This window comes from Phocoena phocoena, chromosome 16 (assembly GCF_963924675.1).
Source record: "Phocoena phocoena chromosome 16, mPhoPho1.1, whole genome shotgun sequence".
Lineage (NCBI taxonomy): Eukaryota > Metazoa > Chordata > Mammalia > Artiodactyla > Phocoenidae > Phocoena > Phocoena phocoena.
In genome coordinates this window covers 22,304,756-22,329,098 of record NC_089234.1, presented here as the reverse complement: position 1 = coordinate 22,329,098, position 24,343 = coordinate 22,304,756, and the positions used below count along the sequence as shown (strand labels likewise).

Genomic DNA, 24,343 nt, shown 5'->3' with positions numbered 1-24,343 from the left:
TAGGGTTTTAATAACATTATGTTATGAGAATGCTAACTGCAGCATTGTTTATAGTGGCACAAAACAGGAAATGACCAAAATATCCATGAAAGGATGACTACATAATCCCAGGTGCTTGAATCCTAGGGAGTTAAAAGAAATTAGATGGAGAGTAGCCTTATATACTCTGACTTGGAAAGATGTTTAAGTTATGTTTTTGAATGAAAAAGGGAACTAGAAGAACAACACATCTAGTAGGAAACTGCATATAAAAACAACAAAATTAATTTTGTATATTTTTTTCTTGGCATAATTATTCACTGACAAATGCAAAGGAAAGTGTTTAGAAACATGCATATCAAACATGCACAAGTGTTAGATCACACTTGTGTGGGAAAGGGGGCCAGGACTGGGGTGATAATCTAAATTGGCTTTTTAAACAGAGAAAACATGTATATTTTTTTGTAATTAAACATCTGTAAGTGAAAAGCTAAATATTTAATGGCAGCATTGTAGCAGCTACAACAGATTACTGAATCTGTGCTTATGAAATGCCACTGAATCAACATAGAGCCAAGTGACATCTGGGGTCAGGGACTGGAGTGGTATTCAGAAGGGCAGAAAGTCCTTTTTCAGTTTCATCTACACTTTATCTCTTGCCAACTCTTGAGCTGGCTACAGACACCGCAAATGGGAATTTGATGATATTGGGGCCTTCTTTGAGGGTGATTTCAGGCCCCTGTCCCAGCTAATAGTCTTCCTATTCCTGATGCAAATGTGTAGTTTAGACAGTATGTTGATCTGTGGGGTTATGATTGATACCCCTGTCCCCGACCTTCGCCCATACGGCGCTATGCAGGTGGTCACTCTTCCACCTGCGAGCCCCTTACTTTTGAGAGCAGGGCATTCATCCTATCTGCTGATAACTGGTATTAATCGTATGTTCCTTTTACACAAACTTGCTCACTGATGCTGATGCTTTTCTGCAGAAAGTTTAAATGGAATGGATGAAACCAGCAGATGTGGTAACTCAAGAAAAATCCCTTAGGGTCAGATGCTCTCAGGTAATGCCCACTGATAGGAACAACCTTCTGAGAGTGGAGGTGGAGCCCTAGGAAGTAATATCTGTGATTGTGTGATTAATAAACATAACTGCATTGACCAACATTTATATACCTGGACACATATTGCCGAACCACTTTTTTAATTGAAATTTTAGTTTTATAGGGCTAGATGAAAAATCCCATTGAATAGAATAGTATAAATTATTCCTCTCTGATGTTTTATTTTATATAGGTTCGGATTTATTTGGGTTTCACATACTGAGTTCACCAAAGGAATGGTGAAACCTATTTAGGGGTAGCTGAAAAATGTGTGTGTGTGTGTGTGAATATATGTATATAATTATAAAATTAAAATACATATATATTCTCAATAAACTGAAAAGTGAGGGGTCATCAGCCTTTATTCTGCCTTATTACAGTGATTTGAGTAGCATCTGGAACAATTAGACCCCTCTGTACTTCAGCCTCCTCTCATTAATACCAAAGAGAGAATAGTATAACTCCCCTGACTGACAGTGAAAAGAAATCAATTCTGAAATTAGCTTCAGGGGCTCCTAATGCCCTTTACAATGTCTAAACATGCTGGTACATGCAAGTGATAAAAGTCCTGTCTTTGGCATTTCTTCACCATTAAGTTTAGTTATTTCACCAGCCCTTTTCAATTTCTCCCATGATGCTAGATGTTGAAGACCTCACCGACCCACTGCTGTAAAAATGTTATTTGTATTTTTCTCAGATTTTGTGTTTCTCTTCAAATAAATCACAGCTTATTTCTTTATTCAATCAGAGACAAGAATATTTGACGTATGTGTCTATGTTTTTTCCCTCCTTCTGCAAACAGTTTGAATGGAACGGATGAAACCAGCAGATGTGATAACTCAACAAAAATCCCTTAGGGTGAGATGCTCTGAGAGTAGTATATATTATTTTGGTAATTTTTTAAAATTAAAAAAACTTTTAAAATTTCAAATACAAAAGTACATAAATGGAAACATGAACATCCTCTCCTCTGTATTGCAGCCCGCATGAGAAATGAGAAGGGCAATTGTCAAGTAATGCTGGTCTATTGGTGAGGTACCTACTCTCTCCCTCCCTCCCTCTTTCCCTCCTTCCACCCCTTCTTCCCTCCCCCTCCCTCCCTCCCTCCTTCCCTTCCTTCCTTCCTTTCCTCTTTTTAACTTTTCAATATCAGAATTCTCAAATATGCACAAATGAGAGAAAATAGTATCATAAATACCCATGCCCTCATTAACTTATCTTCAAAATTTACTAAACCTATCCCTTTTTCTAATATTTTAAAACAAATGCCATATATCATGTATCTCTAAAAGATAAGGTTTCTTTTTTAGCCTAACCAAAATATCATTATGACACCTAAATATATAATATATTTAGTTAATATAATAGAAATATTTAGATTTAGATATAGCCTGATATCACCTGTGGTGGTCAATTTTATGTGTCAACTTGCATGGGCCTCAGGATGGCCAGATATTTGGTCAAACATTATTCTGGGTGTTTCTCTGAGGGTGTTTTTGGATGAGATTAACATTTAAATCAGTAGACTGAGTAAAACAGATTGCCCTCCCTAATGTGGGTGGGCCTCTTCCAATCAGTTGAAGGCCTAAATAAAACAAAAATGCTAACCCTCTTCTGAATAAGAGAAAATTTGTCCTGCCTGACTGCCTTCAAACTGGACAGTGGCTTTCTTCCTGCCTTCATACTCAGGTGGAAACATCAGCTCTTCCTGGGTTTTGACCCTGCTGACCTTCAGACAGGAACTACACCATCAGCTTTCCTGGCTCAGCATCAGAGTTCAGACTGGGACTGGAAACAAACCATCTGCTCTCCTGGGTCCCCAGCTTGCCAACTCTCACCCTGCTGATGTCAGGATTTGGACTTGCCCACCTCCATAGCTGGATGCTCCCATTCCTTATAACAAATCTCTTTAAATACATATATATATATATAAAATCTCCAATTGGAGATAGAAAAACATATCTCTGGAAAACCCTGATTAATACATCCCTAATCACCAGACCACAGTCCATTTCCCCATATGGCTCAAAAAGATCTTTTAATAGTTTTTTTGAATTAGAATCCAAATAAGTTCCACACACTATTTTCTAAGTCCATAAATATCAGTTACAGTTGTGGGAAAGTCACAGAATGGTTTCCCTTTTATGGTATTTCTTAAATAATATTGGATAAACCCCACAACACAGATCACTGAACACAAAATTTAGACTCTGATTCCAGATTTATAAAGATCAGAATGCACGCCTTCAATGTGTCAAGACTGGACAGAGAGAAAATGAAACACATTCCTACTAACACTAGGATACTCTTGAAAAGTCAATGAGCTTCTTTTCTGCCTCAAGTTTCCACATCTATAAAACAGGAAATGCACATGGGAAATATTTGTTTGGCCTTCCACACAGGGATGTTGTGAAGGTAAAAGGTAGCCTCATGTGATTAACTAGTTCTGAAATAAAGTATCAAAAAATGAAGATATGTATATATTATCATCATCGCCACCTTCATCCAAGGAACCTGTTTTGTTTCTTTGTTTGCAACTGGGGTCTTATTCTCAGACGAAATTTGCACTATTAATGCAAATTTGTGCTGCATTATTAAAATGAACAAAAGCAAGTAAATCAGTGCTGTAATAAAATAGGCCTGGCGTTTGATCAGAAGTAATTCGGTAATTTTAACACGGGCTGAAAAGCAGCAGAAGTTGACCTCCTAAGGCCACTGCTTCAGACACTCACCCAGTACTGTTGAGGTAACTCTGTCCCAAGCTGCAGTCCTTCGACAGAGAAGATGGATTGAACCAAAAGGCTGGCAGGCACTGACCATTGCTGTGTCGCTCATAACCATAGTCACTGTTGGGGAAAGAGTCAAGAGAAACCTTTCAGTAGACGGCAACATTACTGACAACAATTGCACGTCAGTCCACAGCCAGCTTCTACCCTGGTCAATTAGTCAAAAAACAGTCATTCACTGAATCAAAGCCTTTCCAAAAATGGAATCTTCTTTTTCCATGAAATATCTATCAATTACCCATGGCTTCTACAGAAGCCATTTTGAGAAATGCTAGCTTGGAGGCCACAGGGGTGCATGTGTAGAGAGGAAAGCTCAATGCCCAATAATTCCCATTAAACACCTTTAAGGTGGGAGAGTAGATGTTGTTCTCATTAGGGGGAGGCACAGTACTGATTGTGGTTGGGCCCAGAGAAAGGTATAATGGTGGAAGTCGCCCTTAGTGTCAAGTTTCACTGAAGAGTTTAAGGCATTCGCATGTGGCATAATCCTCATTACTAGTGATGTCTTTGGGGTGCTCTTCCAAGACATCTGGATCTACCAAGGAGAGCTGAGCCAGGTCTCTCTGTGTACAAGCCATATGCTTCAAAGTCATAGCAGGAAAGGAAATGTCCTTCAGGACTGCTGCAAGCATTCCCCCAAGGAAAAGCTCCGTCCTATGCCTTTAATGCTGCCAGTTGCTTTAAATCTGCTCTCTAGTTTGAAAATAGTCCAAGACTTTTCTCAGCCTCCTCGCATTCTTATCTCCAGGAGCCTCTGAGTGGCCTGATATTCTTGGCTTCTGAAAGATGAAACCGGGCGCAGAGTATGGCAACAAACTGCACCTCCACACGCACAGATAAATTGCAGGTGGCCATCAGTGAGCATTAGTATGAATTGGCCCATCTGTGTAATGGAAGTGAGATACTGGCACACGAGGGTTGGGGAAGGAGAATTAGGTTTGCCCAGGGGCCTGTCACCAGGCAGCTGGCACCTAGAATTCTGCCCATACCAGCTGGATTTGGTGCTGATGCAACACAGCACGGGTAGGAAGACTTCAGGAACGCTGCCTACAGGACACCCAGTGTTCATTTAAGGAAATTATTTTACAAACGCTGAAGAATAACAGGCAAGGTCATCTGGTAGAGGGCTGTCCAGGGGAGAGCCAAGCCAAGAGAGAACATTCAGTGACAACCACCTTTCATTATGCTATAGTCAAGAAGAATCACTGAAGCTCTAGCTACTAGTAGAAACCAATAAGAGTTTGGTGATCCTTCCAAAATATTTTCAGAAATCATGCAGTTACAAAAATCCCATTTGACCAGGTAACCTTACGATGGCCTTGTACATGGTGCATTTCCCACTTCTCCAATTACACTTTAGTTAGTGGGATGAGCAGCAGATTCCAATCACGAATGCAGGAATTGGGCCAAGACTAAGGGGAGTGAGAGAAGGGGGAAACTTAATTGATGTTCCTACTCTGTGTTCTTTTCACCCTAGTCAAGCTTAAAATTGAGAAGAAAACAACACATGACAACGCCAACAGCAAAAGACTAGCTTATGTTGGAACCTTGTAGAAAAGATTCCCAAAGGAGCAAACATTCCCAGAAGAAATCAGGGAATTGGGACTTACTTTTTCTCTTTGGTTTTCTATGTGAAAATAAATTTGCTCTCTGCCAAAGAATGACTGTTTGTTAAGGCCGAAGTCAAACCACTAAGATAAAAAGTTAACTCCCCATACGGTTCCTCCTTGAATAGAGTGAGTGAAGGAGAGGCAGTCAGGTTTCAGAAAGAGGGACGTGATGAATGACACACTCTCCATGGAACTTTTCCCTGTGAATGTATTTCAGGATGTCAATCATGAAAGGTAGGACAGAGACAAAATATTTTTGTCATTGTAACAATGTTACACAGACTGAAACAGAAGTCAGGGCTGGGGAGGCCCTCCCAGAATTCCTTGTGAGCCCCCATGTAACTGAAGCTCTGCCTTCCCTCTGGCTGAGCCCGGAGAGATAAAGAACTGACTCTTGGCTTGCCTTCTTTACCAACAGGAGAGGAACAGCCTTGGGTTATCGGTCTGAGTTCTGGCAGCCAGTTTGCCAGGCCTACCAGTACTACTGATTTAGAGAATGCTCCCGTCATGGTAGCATGACAGATGACTTCCTTTTTCTAAGATATGTGATGTGTAAGTACACAGTATTTCAGCCCAATCACTGATATTTTGATGAGCAGATACGTGACCGATGATCGTTACGCGGCTAATATTGTTACATGAATGTCTTTGGTTCTTACGTTGGCCAACTTTCAATTATTTAACACTGATATACACATTTAGCAAATGCTTTCTCTAAACCAAAAGCATATAAATAAATTTTATAAAGAAGAAGGAAAAAAAGGAACAGAAGGTGAGATGGACATGATCAAGGGAGTTACCAGCTACTCATCCTCAGTCATATTTCAACCTCATCTGAATGTCAAAACCAGAACAAAGCAAGGGCATCACTGGACCCACAAGCTAGCTTTCTGCTTAACTAATGCTCCAGAAAGAACACTGTGGCACTCTGAGTATATTTAACTTCTCAATGCCTTAGTACTTTTCCAGCTTAAACTAACTTAATCCTGGTAAAGGAAGAAGTCTCTCTTTCCGCTGGGTTCACAAAGCCACAGATGGCAATACTAGTGATTCCATTCTTGCGCTGAATTCAGAAAAGTCTTCCATGGGTGTCACAAGCAATAGTCAGCTAACCACTGATTGAGAACATCCAGGTGTAGACAATTTACTGCCCTACACGATCACTGTTCCACTACCAGGAACCCTAGACTCTAGAAAGACTTTTATCTTGAGCACAAACATGTCTGCTCCCTGAAACGTCCACTTATTGTTTTCAGTGTTGCTGTATGAAGAAACTCAGGGTCTATCTAGTCTCTCTTTTTGTCTTGAGATCTGTCAAATATATGAAGATAATTACCAGCCATCTCCTGAGTCCTCCTTAAGTCTAAAGAAACCCCTGGTTTTTCCACATACACACGCACATAGCTAGTAAGCCATGATGTCCCCAAGTGGTAATTTCACATGAATGTAGGCTTGTCACTTGGATCTATGCATGTTACTATTATTTGATATCTAAGCTTTCATTAAGGCCCACGTGGGTTTGAAATACTAGACGACTCTATGGGATAACAGTACAAGCTCACCAGTCAAAATCAGCCTCTGTGCAGACACAGGGTTCAGACTCCATAGCTCCTGCATATTTCCCTTGCATACATTTCCGCTCTGATTTTCTCTTCTTATATATCCTTTTCGCTCCCATGATGCATGCTTCCCCCTGTAAGGAGACAAGAATCTCATGCAGTCGGGCACATAGCTTGGCCCTTCCCTACTCCACATCAGGACAGTTCCGGGAGATGGTCTCAAACCTTAGGTGTAATGTAGACATACGCAGTCTGCTTTGTGCTAACAGCATTTCCTTTTCGATTCTGGAGCCCTATCACAGAACATGATGATAAAGGCAATCCTAAGAAGCACTGAGGGTGTGTCCGGAAGTCCAGAACTCTATGTATTCAGCAAATCTTTACTTGGCAAGGTATTAAGTACAGTGCTATGAGGGACACACAGATAACTAAGACAACCTGCAACAGTGTATGGCCAAAAAAATTTGTAGTAATTAAGTTCAATTCTTCTGTAATAAAAAATGTATCCATTTGGTCATTTATGAGCATGTGAAAGAAGAATATTGCTAAGAAACATAAAGGTCCATTTTGCCTTGAGTTATTACGCCTCTGCCCACACAACTTTATAGCACTGATTTTATATCCATCTACCAGATAAGCAAGAGCACTAAATTCGGTGTTTCTCCACAAGCAAAATAAAAGCTTTGAATACCCCAATGCGTGTGCACTCCAAAGGGGGAAACATCAGTTACGTAAATGAGCGACCCTTTGATGGTTGAGCCTCCGAGGACAGTGGGTGATTCCAGCTGACGTAGCTCCCACTGTCAAACCCAGCTCTGTGTGTGTGTGTCTGAAGGACCGGACGGAGTTTTGTCTAAGCTAGTCTACACTGTCTTTCTTGAGCAAACTCACTTTAACCAGCTGCATTACACATCTACATGTAATTATATGATTTAGTCTAGGTTTGGGGTATATGATGTGTCACGCTCTGAATATGGTGACGGCTTTGCAAGCAAGGGCCTCTACCATGTGCTTTGAGAGGCCGGCAGAATGAGTTCTGCCTTGGGAAGTCGAAGGAGAGATGCTTTCAGCCAAGCATTCTGATATGAGCAGGGTAGCAGAGGGGCCAGGAGGAAGGAAATTTTCCTATTAATAATTCTGTATCCTTATATCACAAGTACCTTGGAAGGAGGCAAGAAGCGCTACCTAATCCCAGGGAAGCATAGCAGTGGGGAGGAAGAATTTTATTGGCACCGCTCACACAGCATAACTTTATTATTTCATGTTACTGCTTGCATTGCCAGATAAAACTGAACAGCCTTTCCTCACCCTTGCCCCCATACCCTGCAGCCAGAGGACACGCTCAGATAAATTATGCTTGGATCTCCATGCTGAATTGGTATAAGTCTTAGCCAAGCACATTTGAATTTTATCTCATTATATCCTAGTACAATAAAAACAGAAGTCACTTGACAACAAGCTATAACTGTTGAGTTTGTTCACTGCTGTGGCACACAAAACACATAAGAAAGCACCAGATGGACAATTTTTGCCCAGAGAACCCCAATTCCTACACTTCAATGACTTGCTTCCCCCCCAGTACTCTCCACGCCTCCCACCCAGGACTCAGCCTCAGCTCCCTCCCTCCTACCTGGCTGTGCAGCTGCCAGGGTCTGTAGTCTTCCTCAGCACAGCGTCTATCGAAAATGGACTTGTAGTCCACTTTGACCAGCTGCCATTCAGAGCGGTGGCTGAAGTGTCCAAACACTCTGCAGAGTTCATGACGATAAAAATAATCACAATAACAGCAATGCTGACAGTTATACGTCGTTTACTGAATGTTTGCTATGAGGTTAGCACAACGCTAAGCATATTACATTTTTTTTTTTTGCGGTTCGCGGGCCTCTCACTGTTGTGGTCTCTCCCGTTGCGGAGCACAGGCTCCAGACGCACAGGCCCAGCGGCCATGGCTTACGGGCCCAGCCGCTCCGCGGCATGTGGGATCTTCCCGGACTGGGGCACGAACCCGCGTCCCCTGCATCGGCAGGCGGACTCTCAACCACTGCGCCACCAGGGAAGCCCCAGCATATTACATTTGATATTATACATCACCTGATCCCCACACACATTTCTGAGGAGGGTTGCTATTATTGGCTCCACTTCACTCGTCGGTAACCTGAGGCTCAACGAATTTTCTTAACATGCAAATACCAAAGTCAAATCACTAAGAACTGGTAGAGTCAGAACCCAGGGTGTTTGACTTAAAAGCCCACTTTTATATATTGTACAACAAGAATGGTTGACCAAAAATAAAAAACAACCAAAAAAAAAAAATTGAGAAAACCATAGACACTGCCTTCTTTGCGGTCCAAGATTATACCTCTAGGTTCTCTTGCTAGAGTACATCGTTCCCATGGTTTCCATGCTATTTTACCTTCCCACCAGTCCCAAGGGAAAGTGGGCAGCAAGGCTGAGGAGTTATAACTACTTCCTACTCTGTGCATTCTATTCTCCTTACTCAGAGAGACTCAGCTATTTAATGAAGTGTTTAAATCACCTATTGTCGATATAAATAAAAGCCACAAAGTAGCCTTTTCAATCAACTTTTTTTCATCTGTGTCTTGCAAACATGAAAACTGAATGAAGACAAATTATGGAATAAATTGCTAATCCAGCTATGTTTACCGTGGGCAAAATGTAGCTATTAGGCATATTACATTTTTGTTGTTCTTTTCTATTGTTAAAAAAAAAAGGAGTAGGGAGAAAAAATTAGAAAATGTACCAGCTATTCACTTTGATTTAAAATTTTTCACTGCCGACAGGATCAACTGCTTTAAAATCTTCCCTCTCTGTTTTTCATGTCCAATTTTCCAGGAGAAGGAAAAATCACAGTTTCATATTTCAAATTCAAAGCTCATGTTTTGAAACCCAGAGGCAGTCAAGCCATTAATCAAGTCTTTCACAAATTAATGATCATCACTTTCCAGACAAGAATGAGTATAAATGCAATTTCCCCAAGAACAGACTGTTCTCGTGGTTTCCCTAATATGCCTCACCATTTGGTTAGGTAAAGAGCCAGGGAAAAATAACATCCTTTGTGGGGTTTTCACCAAGCTCTGCGTTCTGCCTTAAAGTGAAAATCACTCTTACGTGCCTGTCATTTTCTGTATATCAAGCATGTTTATTATTAAAGTTTTTAATTGATAGCTTTATTTTCTCTTGAAATAATCACTTCTTATTTCCCTAAGCCCGCTCAGTAGAGGAAGAAACAGGCTGTACCATTTTGCTGCCAGCCCTCAGCGTGGGTCTCCTAATTGCTAGTAAAGAGCCAAGAGAATGGAAGCCCACATTATTCTCTCCTCTTTGCTGTGGAATCATGAAGTCAGATGTACTGCCTTTGCTAGCAATTTCAAACCTGACAGTAGCAATGTGAACAGGCTTATCTAAAAACAACATGTTTCTGGATCTATACTTAGACTAGAAGACATCATAGTTTCCACTTACGTCATGATTAGAGTCTCTTCCCCAGGCTCACCCAGAACTCCATCCACAAAAAGTGGAATAGATGTGAAACTGTATTTGCTCCAAGATCTCCCTTCATCAAAACTTAACCTAATGACAGAAAAAAATAAGTCATCGGATCTCAAAAGAAAAATCCTTTCCAAGAAAGGATACTACCAACCAGGGAGAATACGTTTTAGAAGTACCTGGGGCATTGTCAAAGTGAGCCTTTTATATGAATAAGTGTTCTTAATTACATCAGAAGGTAGATAGATATACAGTTAGCCAAGCGATTTGGGACCCAGATGTATTATAACATCAATAAGGGGAGAGCTGCATGAAATGGGAATGATAATAAGTCTTTGATAGGATTTTTTAAAATTTGGATATTTTATTAGGCCTTAGAGCTCAATGTGACCCTCTTCAAAACCTCGTTGCAATTTAGCAGCAAGTCTTACAGGTGATTCTGAGAACAATGGCCATATGAGACCCACTGAGACGGACTTGAACCAGCCACCTCTATGTGATCAAACCCTTAGTGGTATCCTCCTTACATTGTTACAAATCCTGGTTGACTCATTGAGTAAGTTGGTGCAGAAGGACAGGCTCTTGAAAGTAAGAGAGAACTCTGCAGCTCAGATGGTCACACAGGATGTTTCCTTTGCTCTGCCTTTCTCTAGGATGTCTTCCCCCAAGCTAAGCCTCTATTTCTCTTATTTCTGCAACTTTCCCTTTCGTCAGCAGAGTAACCAACAGCGGAGGGAAAACCAAGCCTTTGACTTTGAACAAGCCCGCCTGTGGAGAGAGCCATTTTCAAAAACACAGATGGAAGAGTTTATTGGAAACCCTTCTGGAAGTTAAGCCTTGAATGTCCATCTGTGGAAGACCTACAGGGAGAGTTGCAGAATATCACCGCCCCCAAAAGGAAGCTAAGGAAGTAGGATCAGGAGAAATGAGATCAGAGCAGAAGTGTCACGAACTGCTGATCTCTGTGCAGAATGCACATAGTGGATGCAAATATTAAACTCCAGGAGATGTTATTTGGGAAAGCTGGTTGCAAGAAATGAAGCTATTCAGAGATTATCCTTGCTAACCATTCTACCCATGACTGTACTGAAAGAATAAGGTACCGGAGGTACTGGCGGGGGCAGGGGGCTGTCACATTTGAAAACCATAATACGGTTCCTCTCTGAAAGGCAGAATCAAGCTCCCTTTCTCTTCCCCTCTCCCTCTCTCTCTCTCCTTTCCTCTTCCTTCTTATTGCGGTAAAGCAAAGGTATAAGTTACATTCTAGCAGACCTTGACAATTTACTACAAGCAAGATCACAGTCTGACAGCCTGACTTAGACTGGTCTTAGCTGTGCAGAACCATCAAGGTGCATGACTCATTACCAGAGATGTCGAATCGGGAGAGACGTATGCTTCATAGCAACCAGGACTCCACCTTGATCCAGATACAAAACACTGTGCTCTTCTTCAAAGATCTGGAAGAGGAAACACACACAAACAGGGACACACGCCCACAGCCACACACACCCAGGGTTCAGAGAATTAGTCTTCATTTGAGGAAAAAAATTCTCTCCATGACAGAACTGGGTTCCCCCAAAGCTGTGGGAAAATCCAAGTTATGAACAATGTTTCCCAATGCGGGCTCCATGTACCACTGGTGTTACATAAAATGATTTTTTTGTGCTCCACGAGAGAAACTTAAGTAACTAAGAGTTATGTATTCGTATTTATAATCCCATCTTTTTGTGGTAAGTTCTGTTGAGTGCCATTTTTGATGATGTTGAAATATTGGGTAATTGTCATATTGGATAACATCTTTAGATGGATGAAACATAAGAGATACTTTATTCCAACATTATCGTTTTTACAGACGAGAAAAGTAAGTTTAGAGAGAAGTGGTGACTTGCCTAAGACCATGTAGGTGGGAACTGACAGCGCTGGGACTTGCGGCGTAACAGTGCCCCTTCCAGATGTAATTATTTCAAAGTTTCCAGGTATTACGGGGGGCAGATGTTCTTGTTCAACTCAACAGTAGTCATAAAGTAGTTGTAGTCATAAAGTCTGACCAAAATGAAATCTATCTTTGGGTACGTGTGTCATTGGGTCTCTCCCCATATGTGGAGAGATGAATCTGAGGTCAAATGGAGACCGGCTGAAAACAATTTCTAAGTCTTCTCCATACAAGATGTGTACTGTTTTCTCACAGTCACACTGTTAGTATAGCCTTGTCTTTGGTTACACTATAGACATCATTGTTTCCCCTTTGTTTACTTCTTATACCCAAGATGTTTCCCAGGACTATAGGAGAGGCTTCTTGGCTTTGTTTGGGATGTTAGAAGGAAAAAAAAAAAAAAAAGACACCCTGGCTCTCTAACTATTGTCCATAGGAAGCTTAATAGTCCATTATATAGCTCCTATATATCTCCAAGATCAAAAGCCCCGGAGTTTCTTAAGCAAGTTTCTTTCCTGCTCCACTCTTCTCAAAGCACGTGAATTGCAGTGCAGATTTATGAAGCTAGGAAATGGTAACGAGACCATAACATGGATATCTCTGTCTAAAATTTAAAGCAGTGTTCTTGTTGCTGTGTGATTACCTGTGCATTAGATTTCAATTTAAGGTGCTAGTTACCGTATGATAATTAAATGTCAGTGGCTTATTAACACATATTTATTGAAGTGCAACAACCATGCATTAGGCACATATCTTTTTATGACTCCTAAACCTCATTAAGTGCCTGTTTTATAACCTGGGAGTATCTAATTTTCATTCAGAAGAAAGAGGAAGCATTTAAGCTAAACACATTGGTTGAAAGTAATTCCATTTCTACTTTCCCTAACATATGCACCCTGATGGTTATTATTCTGTCTTTTGCCCATGAGCTTTAAACATCTCAGAACGCCACCTGGGTAATGGTTATTTCTATATCACTGCATTCCCCTCGTTTCTGACTTCAAGGCAAGGGGAATTTATGGAGGTAACCCGGTGTTAGGTATATAATCTCTCTTCCAGGCTTCACGTTCCCTACATAATAAACTCCCCAGAATTTTAGTTTTCATTTCATGGGAAAAATTCAGTCATATCTAACTTGGTTTCATTGTGACTTATAAACTTTCCCACATATACGGTGGGATAAAGGGTCATTTTTATCAAACAAAGAAATCAAATTTCATAAATGTTTGCTTAAGCTCAAAACATTTTGAAAGACATTCATAAAACAAAAAGGAAAAGAAACACATTGATAAGCTTTAGGATTTATGTGTGGTTGAATAAGTTCCCAGAATTGAACCAAGCTGGAGAATTTTTATAACATTTAAACTTCAGTAACCAGACCCAGGATACTTTCTTACCTGCCTCCAAGTGTTCCCTGCATCTGAAGAGACAAACATGCTGATGTCGCTGTCTGACAGCTCAGAACCTATGTTACCTGGAGAGAGCACATCACCATCAGTGAAGGGAACTTTTTGCAAAAGCTAACAATGGACTATGCTGGCAGTGTGCATTGCCCGAGATGGATTTAGACTGCAAACATCATATCTGAGCAGGGTTTTTCACCATACTTGCCTCAGGGTCAATGGCTTAGGTGCCTTTCAAAAAAATTTTAACTTGCTCATTAAGTTCCAAGCTCAGATATCTAACGTGTTAAAATAAATACAATTTACAGCAGTGAGCAAACCGGGCAAGCTTCTTACCTGAAGCCACTATGATGCTGGGAGCTGTGTCTCGGCTGGCAATGATCCCTGATGTGTAGGGATTCTCAGAGACCTTAAGGTGAAGGTGTAGTGAGCAATAGGGCTGAGAAAAGGAGAAATGAGGGTCATAAAAGCACATCATTTAAATGTTCATTTAAAGCTCAGATTCAGAGCACCCGCCGTTCATCCAACCATCCCATCTATCCATCTATCTATGAACCCATCCATTCACCCATCTTTCATTCCACAAATATCTGGTGCCACTAAGTATAAAACAGCTGCCAAGTTGGTGAAGGAGAGAGCACCTTCATTTTAAGTCTAATCTACTGATATAATTGCCATTTGGCCATTCAACAAACACTTTAGCACTTTATCTGTAAAACATGTGGTGTAGCTCATGAAAGAGTTACATTGACTAAAGTTTGGTCTCTGCCACCTAAGGAGTATATAATTTAAGATCCTTCTATTGATTCGCAAAAGAGAATATTTTAATAGCCATGAGATCCGTACAGACAAAATATGAAATTCTAGAGGATGACGAGCCTATGCCCAACTTTGGATGAAGGGAATTTCCAGGAAAAAATGGTGCCTGAGGCAAAGGTGGGTAGGATATGAACTACACATGAGATGTTCAGGAGGATAAAGGACATTTCAGGCCTAAGTAAGATCAATAACGAGGAAAAGAAACAGAAGAACTGAGCTGTAATACAACAGATAGTCAGGTAAGACCAATGAGGAGAAATGATATACGACATTGGAAAGAAAGTTTGGCCAGGCTGGGAGGGCTCTGAAGAAGTCACTTGGCATCTCTTAGACATTTGAAACCTTGGTCTCAGCTCTACAGAAGAAGCCGTATGACGTGTGAAACTGTCCTGACATCCACCAGACAACTGACATAGCGTCTGTGTCAGGGTATTAACTGACCCAGTGTTATTCGATATAAATGCCATTCTTAAAGACAAAATGCACTAGTAATAACAACTTAATAAAAATTTAAGGGACTTGTTTGTGTGTAAAAATCTCGATCAACTTCTCAGATTAAGACATGCAACAGTTTTTAAAAACGGGATAATAAATCTTATACAAATTTCATTTAAAATAGTTCTTGTACTGAGTTGTCAAAAACTACAAGTTTGTGTCTGAACCCACATCTCTCTTCAACTCTCAGGAAGATTATTTTCTAATCTTATAGACTTGAGTTTTTGGAATCACCAATGTATCTCTTATTACTTTCATTCGGCTCTGTAAGTCTCAGCCAGCAGGTATTCAGAGCGCTACAGAGATACAATGATTACACGTATATGGGACACAGTAAATGACAAACTAAAAATGAAAATCAGGAATAAAAGCAGTCAAAACACCGCTGAAATAAAACAGTGGCTCATAATAGGGTCTTTTCCTCACTGCCAACACAGAGAGTAAACTCTCAAGGAATGATGATCGGGGCTTCCCTGGTGGCGCAGTGGTTGAGAGTCCACCTGCCAATGCAGGGGATACGGGTTCGTGCCCCGGTCCGGGAAGATCCCATATGCCATGGAGTGGCTGGGCCCGTGAGCCATGGCCACTGAGCCTGCATGTCCGCAACGGGAGAGGCCACAAGAGTGAGAGGTCCACATACCACAAAAAAAAAAAAAAAAAAGGAATGGTGATCGAAATAAATTATTGGTTTTGCAAGAAAATTTCATGTAAAGCTTTCAAAAAAGGAATTTTTACTCTACAATGTTCCAAAAGAGTAAGAAGACCACCCCTATAAGAAGAAACAATCAGACCCCAAAACTTGGCTTCCTTTTGTCCGAGAGGAAGACTAGAGTGGGTACTGTATGTTGTAGAGGCCCCAGGGCAGTGCTGACCAACACTCAGGCAGATGCTGAGAAAGGATAAAGCAGAGGTGTCAAACCATTGTTCCATGAAAATTTTCCTGACAACTGAGGCCTGTCAGGATCTCCTTCTCGGATGTACCACAGTTGATTTTACCATACAATCCTGGATCATCTATTTGAGGTATGCAGTTTTATCCCCCTAAGAGAGATACTCTACAAATAAAGAGGAAACATCAAGTACTACTTTGCATCTTCTGTAAAACCTCACATAGAATCTAAAAAAGACAGTCAATAAACACTTGAAATATCAAGCAACACCTTCAAGTTAGGACACGAAAGACCTTACTTTACCGTTTTACTCAGAACAATGCCAGAAGTACATGGGCTCACATATAAACCACATCATCAGAATAATGTGAGGATCTCCATGGCATTCAAAACAGTGATCACTACTTGGGGATCATACCCAGACATATGGGCTTAGTGGAGGGCCTTTTGCACCCCCCAACAGAGCAGGACATCCCTGGCCCAGAGAGCACCCAGGCTGCAGTCTTGAGCCAGCCACTGGCCACGTACTTCATCACCCTGGAGTCTGGAAGATTGTGAACCTAAGTTGCCACCTGACCCAAGGATTATTTGATAGAGGCCACTTGCCATTACAAGAGAAAGAGGGCATTTTCAATTAGCCATTTCAACACTGCTCTGTTGCTCTGGCTTTCAGAGGCCTGAGATAAATTAATTTGGGAAGAAAAGACACCAGTTCATGCAGTAGCAGCAACATCAGAAATGATCTTTTTCGTGGACTTTTTTTCTCCACTCTCACATTTGTAGTACTGGATTGCCCCCAACTGGTACAAGCAAAATATTCTGTGGCTTTTTTTCTCCTTTCTTCCATTTTTTTCAAGGAAGTTATACAGTCCACATCAGTGTTTACAGAAAAACAATGTTAAGTGATTCACATTCACTTCTTTTAACTTAAACTTTTATACTTGAACAGCTTGAGACATTTATCAAAATTAAGTCACCGAAGATTAATACAGGGGTTGTTATAATGGCTATCAGGCCATAGCAAACTCCTGGGAAACACAAGACAAGGTTCTCCAATTCTTAGGCACATTTTTCCCAGGCAGGAGGCACTCTGTCCACCTCTGCCTTCCTGCCGCCTTCTCTCCCATTAGCGAACATATACTGAATATCCGAACATCTTTCCAGAGTTATCTCCAATTCAGTATGAGTTAAAACACAGCTTATCCCAAAGACCTTTCTCTATTTCCCTTGACTTTTCATATTAAAAACATACAGAACTGTACACTGAAACCACCATGACCTAAAAGCTGACCTACCAAGAATGGAGGGACCAGCATACATGTTTGGAAGCTGCCTGCTGTCCTGACTCACGCATCGTCCAGGGGCATGGGATTATCATCAGCTGGTCAATACTCGGAGCAACTAGATCCTTAGTCTTTAATCTTTTCGGGGTCAAGTACGGAGTTTGAGAATCTGATGCAAATCGAAAACTCTCTCCCAAGAAAAAGCACACAAAGGAAGCACACACACAGAGCTTTGCATTCAAATTCAGGGAGTTCACAAACTCTCAAAGCCCATCGTGGACCTCTAGGCTCCAATTACCTTTCTTCTGCCTTATTCTTTTATTTCTTATTTTAACCAACAAAATCTTCTGGCCCTTGCAGGTGTTCAGTAAATGCCTGTTGAATTCAACTGATCCATGAACGAGCTGAGCTGCTGTCTTCCTAGCACTGTGAGTGGCCAGTGGAGAAGTACTAAATGATGCAAGACATTCCCCCGCCATGAAATCAATCAACCTAAAACACTGTTCCGTATCTGAGAGTCAACCAGCTTCTCATTTCACTTCCTCTTTACCCCTAATCTCTGAATTAATAGCCTTGACATCTCATCTTCATGGTACCTTTAACCCGAAGCCTCCTAATCTGAAGACTGTACTGAAAAGCCAGCTTAGAGCTTTCATAAATAAGGCAGCAGGTAGGCTCCCAAAAAGTATTCCTCAAATCCACATCCTACACACACATTCGTGCAGTTTCTGATCCTGAGTTGGAATCCATTTGATTTTTAGTAAGGAGTCAATGGCAAAGTAGAGGGAGGTCTCTGGGCCAGTTGGCTGGGTATGGGGCATTCGGCACTGCTCCAATTCAGCAGAACGTGGAGAGTCACAGCCAGTACAAAGGCGGGGGAAGCAGAATCGAGAGACCCCTGGGGTAGCTGGTTGCTTAGCTCCAGTAGGAAACTACTGAATGAATCCACGAAGAAGTCACGGCCTCTCTCCATGAAACACTATGCTTTTGCTCAGGGCCTGAAGATTTGTCACAGGCTCAGCTCACATCTCGCCTCTTGGGAGCCCAAGCCTGAGGTTCTGGAGTCAGGTGGACCATGGCCTGTAACACCCCATCTAATTGTACAATGCAGTCTTCAGAGGAAAGAAATCCCTGCTGAACCCTCCAGGCAATCACTCTAAAAGTCCTAACAATACAGCCTCAAATTACCCTGGATGTCTTATTTCTATAGAATACATTTTACCAGGAACATTCCATTTGGGGCTGCAATTCTGAACTTGTTCCACATTTGTAATAGCCCTGCTGGCAAAAAAAAAATCTCTTTTCTAATCACTAGGCTGTGCTTTCGGTGACACTGTCACTTTCCAAGTATTCACAATCTAAAAATCACTTTTTGTCTCCTCTCTGCTACCAGCTCCCAAGCCTCAGGAAGGTTTTAACAGTCTGGGTCTCCTGGAGCTCAAAGATTTTCTTTCCTATTGTGTGCCTTGGCAGAGTTTTATAAAATTATTGTGGTTTCCCCTTCCTTCTTTCATTTTTCCTCTCCTCACCCTACTGCTGTTTTCTAAAGCTCAGATTAAAACTACATTAAACAACAGGGTTAATGGGGGAGGAAGGTCAAAAGACTCTCGGGTACCATACATCCATGTCTCATTAATTCCTCTTTTCTCAATCCTAACAAGCCTCTACTGATTTGGTCAACTTTGGGGTCAACTGATGCCCATGAGCTTCAGAAGGTGGATATTATGACAAATCTTTCAGTGTGACTACTAATGGCAAGGAAAGGCTCCCACTAAAGTCCAAATATGAAACTCAAACGTCTATTATCCCTGGCGTGTCTGCTTCAAAGACAACACCCTCAACAATAGATGTGTTGAGCACCTACCATGTGTCAAGTATGATTCTTGAGCTAGTTCTCTGGAATGACCAAAAAGACAGCCACAGTCCCTATGCTCATGGAGCTCACAGTGCGTGGGGGAAGGTGGACAAGCAAGTCACCAAATGCATGTGCTGATTTAAGAGTGAGGAAGGTCACGAATAAAAAAGACTGGACCAAGTGCAACTTCAGAGAATGCTCGAGGAAGCTCTCCGAGATGAAGGTAATCAAGCAAAGGTCTGAATGCCAAGAAAAAAACACACTAGGAGAGGGGCATTTTAAGAGATATAACAGCAAAGGCAGAGCCTGGGACACAAACGAGGGCGGTGAGCTAATGGTATGGAAAGGTGCGCCCTTCTCCCCCACTGTGGCCTATACGGAAGGAAGGAAGGAAGGAAGGAAAGTCTGGAGACCAGGCAGGAGAAACAGACAGGGGCCAGACCTTGTGGAATCTTGCAGGCCATGTTAAGTATCTGAATTTCATTCCACCTGAATTAGAAAGTCATTAGAAGGTTAAGTGTAGGAGGGACATGCTCTGATTTTTAAAGCTCAGGTTGATACCATTTACATAAAATTTTAGAAAAGAGCAATCTAACCTCTCATGAAAGAAAGCAGATCAGAGGCTGTCTAGGGGCCAAGGGTGTGGATAGTGCCTGTGAAGAGGCACAAAGCAATGTTTTAGGGTGATGAAAATGTTCTGTCTTGACTGTGGTAACGGGTCTATACATTTGTCAAGATTTATCACTGAACTCTTAAAAATGCGTACTTTTTATGTATGCATGTTTCAACTCAGTAAAGTTGGATTAAAAAAAAGGTTGCACTGGCTGCTATGGAGAGACGAGATTGCCAGGTAGAGACAGGAGGAACAGCCTGTCACTGTTCCCATGAAGGAAGGGGGAAGGGAAGAATGATGGTGACTTATATTAGGATGGTCCCAGCCGAGATGGGGACGTGAGCTGATACCGCATTTATAATTCAGAGGTACAGCAGCAAGACTTCCTAACGCTGGGCTGGGGGTGGAGCCAAGAACACCTCCCAAGGTGCTCTGTGTAAGAGGCATTTCTAATGGTCCATTTATGATGCCAGAGCACCCAGGAAAGCCTCTTCAGGTGATATGGTTAATTCTCGCTCACGGACGTTCAATCACCAAAACACATGATGGGATGGAGGACCACGTTAAGACACTGGTGCATCTCATGCATCTTTGGCTAAAATACCACATTGCTCCGGTGTGGAACTGCTGAAGGAGGAAGGTGGGCATGTCTTTAAAAGGCTACTGAAGCATGTCTTGTATAGAGTAGGCATTCAGTAAGTGACGGTTACATTTACTTACTCTGCAACTGGATTTGTGTACTTACTCTAACAAATGGCTTTCCCCCACACTCCACCTCCGTAAGTTGCCAGTAATAAGGACAGAAGCTGAGTGGGAGGCTGAATTTCAAACTGCTTCCCCTGATGCGTGGTGACAACTGCGATATCTTCTGCAACTAATAAGGTCAAGCTATGGCTGCTGGCATCTTCTCGACTGGGAGGGTGACCCGCCTACAGCTGTAGGAGATGCACCTGCAAAATGACTGCTCAGACTTCATGGGACAGAAGGAAGCACGCTGAGTGTGCAAAACATTAAAGTTGAGATTGCATGACGGGTGGGAATATTGATATAAATCAAGCCCTTCTTACTAAAACTAAGAGGTGTCTCCTCTAGCTTTACAGACTGGTCTCTCCTTTTCAGGCATTTAAATACAACTTTGGAATTGTTTTCTAGAAATTAGCATTTAATGATTCTTTGTTTTACAAGTAATCTCTTCTTCCCTTCCTTCTTCATTCACTCGTAACTATTCATGTGTCAAGTACAGGGCAGGCCCCAGAACTACTAAGAGGAGTGAGATGTGACCTTATAATCTTTCACTCATTAATCTATTCCCCCTCAGGTAGACAGCAAACTCCTTGAAGGCAAGACCCATTTTTGATCCCTCTCTTGGATACCATCATATAATCAAATACACAAATACATTGATCTGATCTACCTATTGCCCAGATGTTAGACAATTTTTAAAAAGCCATACTTCAAAGCAGGGGTCAACAAACTTTTGCTTTTAAGGGCCAGATAATAAATATCTTATTGGTGGACCGTACAGTTCCTGTCATGACTACTCAAGTCTGCCATTGTAGAGCAAAAGCAGCCATAGACAATATATAAATGAATAAGCATGACTACATTCCAATAAAACTTTATTTAAAGAAGCAAGCAGTGGGCCCGATTTGCCCCACAGGCCATGGTTTACCAACACCAACTTTATACAATGACGTAAATGAATGGAACATATTATAAAGAGTACTGATTAAGGATTTAAATCAGTGGTTCTTACCTTGGTTTGAGGCATAAATTCCTCTGAAAATACGAATAAACATCTCTACTGGAAATCACATCTACACAATTCTGCATTCAGTTCATCAATTCTACAGCTGAATTTATGTATCATTAGATCCAAAACAGGTTATTCCCAGGAAAGTAAGGGTATGTTTCCCCATCATAGATGGAAACTATCATACTCTCCCTTAAACTACAATATGAGGTCCTCATCAGAAACTGGGCATCAACTGAACATCCTTAAAATGAGCAAGAAACTTACTCATGTTCTCTTATCACTTTGGTCCAATCACGAGAGGCAGAGCTATGCTTCTTTTCTACACACTGCCTTCACACCCTTCCCTGTCCCCTTCTGTTCATCAGCTGAGCAAGAAGCCCTGGAGATATGTTCCTCTGCTTGTCGAACCTCCATCTCCGGCCCTCACCGTGTGGGACATTTTGCCCCAATACGGAGACTCACCAGCAAGCAGTGCACAGGGTCCCCCCTTAGGTCCGTGTCCGGGGCCTGCAGCAAATGCCAGTCTCTGCCTTTGTTGTACGTGATGAAAGTCTTCACTTGGTTGTCAATCTTCTTGTTAGCCAAGAACATTCCCTTTATCCCTGCTACCTGGGAAAAATCGACATGGCTGAAAAATACATCAATTTAAGAAGAAATCTATTTGTTTTACTTAAAAAAAAAAAAAAAAAGACTGTCAAATTCAGCCGTGAGCACTTGTCTTGGAGGAAAGAGGGTGAGGGTCATGCTTGTGTATAATGACCCCCTGGGACAGAAGACAACAGACCCGTGCCCCTTGTGGTATGAGGGTCTTAATGCAAATTTGATAGAGGCTTCTTATCTCCCCTAAGGTAGGTTGGTAGTAGCTTACTGTTGCCTACAGATAAACTCTAATGCTGTTGGTTCTGTTCTTGACAAATGATAAATAAATGGGGGTTACTTTTATTTTAGGCACAGCACTCGTAGTCTTAAATACTCTATCTCACTTAATTCTTGTAATGGTTCTTTTGGATAAGTCTCACTTACTCTGCTTCACAAATGAGGAAACTAAGGCTCACTCAGGTAAAGTGACTTGCCCAAGGTCACAATGCCTAATGTTATACAGATAGTAAGTGGTGCATCAGAGATTTTAACCCAGACCTCTGTGGCTTCACAGCCCCTGCCCTTAATGACTAAATCACAGCACTACCTACAGCCTTGGGCAATTAAAAGAGGTCAGTTAAAACTCAGGATCCAATTACTGTTACTCTTCTTTTTCTGTAAAAGATCTCTCTATTAAGCTACCAAAATACATTGAGCAAAAGAGAACAGCTTTTAAACTTAAAGAAGCAGTGGTTTCCCTAAATTGTCAAATAATCCCTCCTCCACTTCTATAACACTATTGTTCCTACTATAAACAGTCCTTATTAATTATTTGGCTCTGAAAATATGATTGCCTTCTCTCTTGTTTATACCTTAGGAAAGAGGTAACAATTGAGAAGTTGCCAAACTGTGCAGTAGCGAATCATTAATTGTGTCGTGTTTTTCATGCGTTTTAGAACTTAAGAAACATATTTATATAAATTTGACTCTGCTTGAAATTATGACAACCCAGGAAAACTTGAGGGCAGTGAAAAAAGGGTCTGAAACGTGTTGACAAGTGCATTTCAACACTATGCAAAGGTTATCCTATTTAATGCTCACAAAAGCCAGGAGATATAGTTACCATCAGCCTCATTTGAGGATGAGGGAACGGAAACTTAGATTAAGTGTCTTTCTGGAGCACAGACGGAGTAAGTGAATAAGCTAGCAAGCATATTTGAACCCATTTAACTTAACTCGGCCCCTTTATATTATAATATGAAAATTTTTAAGCAGAAGGATGAAACCACGGTATCAGTCCTTGTCACATATGAACCACTATACCTAGTACTTTATATGTAAAACCTCCAATATTCACTATAGACCTGCATAACAGCTATTATCCCGATTCTATAGACGAGGAACCCAAGGCATAAGGAAAATTTAATTGTTTAAGATAACAGAGAGTCGGGGTTCACACCCAAATCTGTTGGACTTCCAACATTCTTTCAACAAATACAGCTCTGTCGATTCAAAGAGGCTGGGCTTCGATCAGTAGAACATGCACATTTTGCCTTTGCTTTTGACACAAACCTCATTAGTTTGTACCTGCTGTTTTGGCATCTGGGATCATTTAGAGTTGATCCAACTTTGTACTCCTTTGGAACAACAAATCTGTTAAGCAAATAAATGGTATAAACGAGTTTCTGGGCGGAATACTGTGAACTACTTAGGAAAACAAGCTTCATTTGGGGCCAGTAACAGTAGCCAGAACACTTTCTTATGCATTGTGGATCCCCCATGAATGTGGAAGATGTAAATTTCCAGAAGTACTCTACCTCCCAATAACGATATGTTAATTACAAATAATATTTATTGATAGTTATTCACTGTTTCGGCTCCATAAGGACTACGCACCAGGGAAGCTCATGCTGGTTTCGCATATGTTCGAGAGGCTGTTACATATTTAAATGACTAAACTGCCAATTCTTTAAAGATTCAATTTCACAAATCAGAATTTTCCTGCAGTCATACCTGTCTTCCCTCCACAGCAGTCCCAAACAAGAGAAATGACACTGTCATAACCATGCAACACTCTAGAAGTTTACAAGACGTAGAGAATGGATAAAAATATTACCCATCCCAGTAGTTCCCTTCCCCATTTCCCTCCCTGCCCTGTCTCTCTTTTGGCACG

The 24,343-nt window shown here is 41.3% G+C and overlaps 1 protein-coding gene across 4 annotated transcripts in view; it reads right to left on the bottom strand.

Moving 5' to 3' along the window:
* Positions 1-24,343, bottom strand: part of SORCS1 (sortilin related VPS10 domain containing receptor 1) — a 573,760-nt gene that overhangs the window by 96,597 nt on the left and 452,820 nt on the right. For all 4 annotated transcript variants that reach the window (XM_065894238.1, XM_065894235.1, XM_065894236.1 and 1 more), the window contains exons 10-17: positions 22,054-22,200; positions 14,217-14,319; positions 13,875-13,951; positions 11,910-12,001; positions 10,521-10,628; positions 8,668-8,785; positions 7,041-7,171; positions 3,815-3,928 (exon numbers count right to left, since the gene is read on the bottom strand). In XM_065894238.1, the coding sequence (XP_065750310.1) occupies positions 3,815-3,928; positions 7,041-7,171; positions 8,668-8,785; positions 10,521-10,628; positions 11,910-12,001; positions 13,875-13,951; positions 14,217-14,319; positions 22,054-22,200 (890 nt within the window). The remainder of the gene's footprint in view (positions 1-3,814; positions 3,929-7,040; positions 7,172-8,667; positions 8,786-10,520; positions 10,629-11,909; positions 12,002-13,874; positions 13,952-14,216; positions 14,320-22,053; positions 22,201-24,343) is intronic.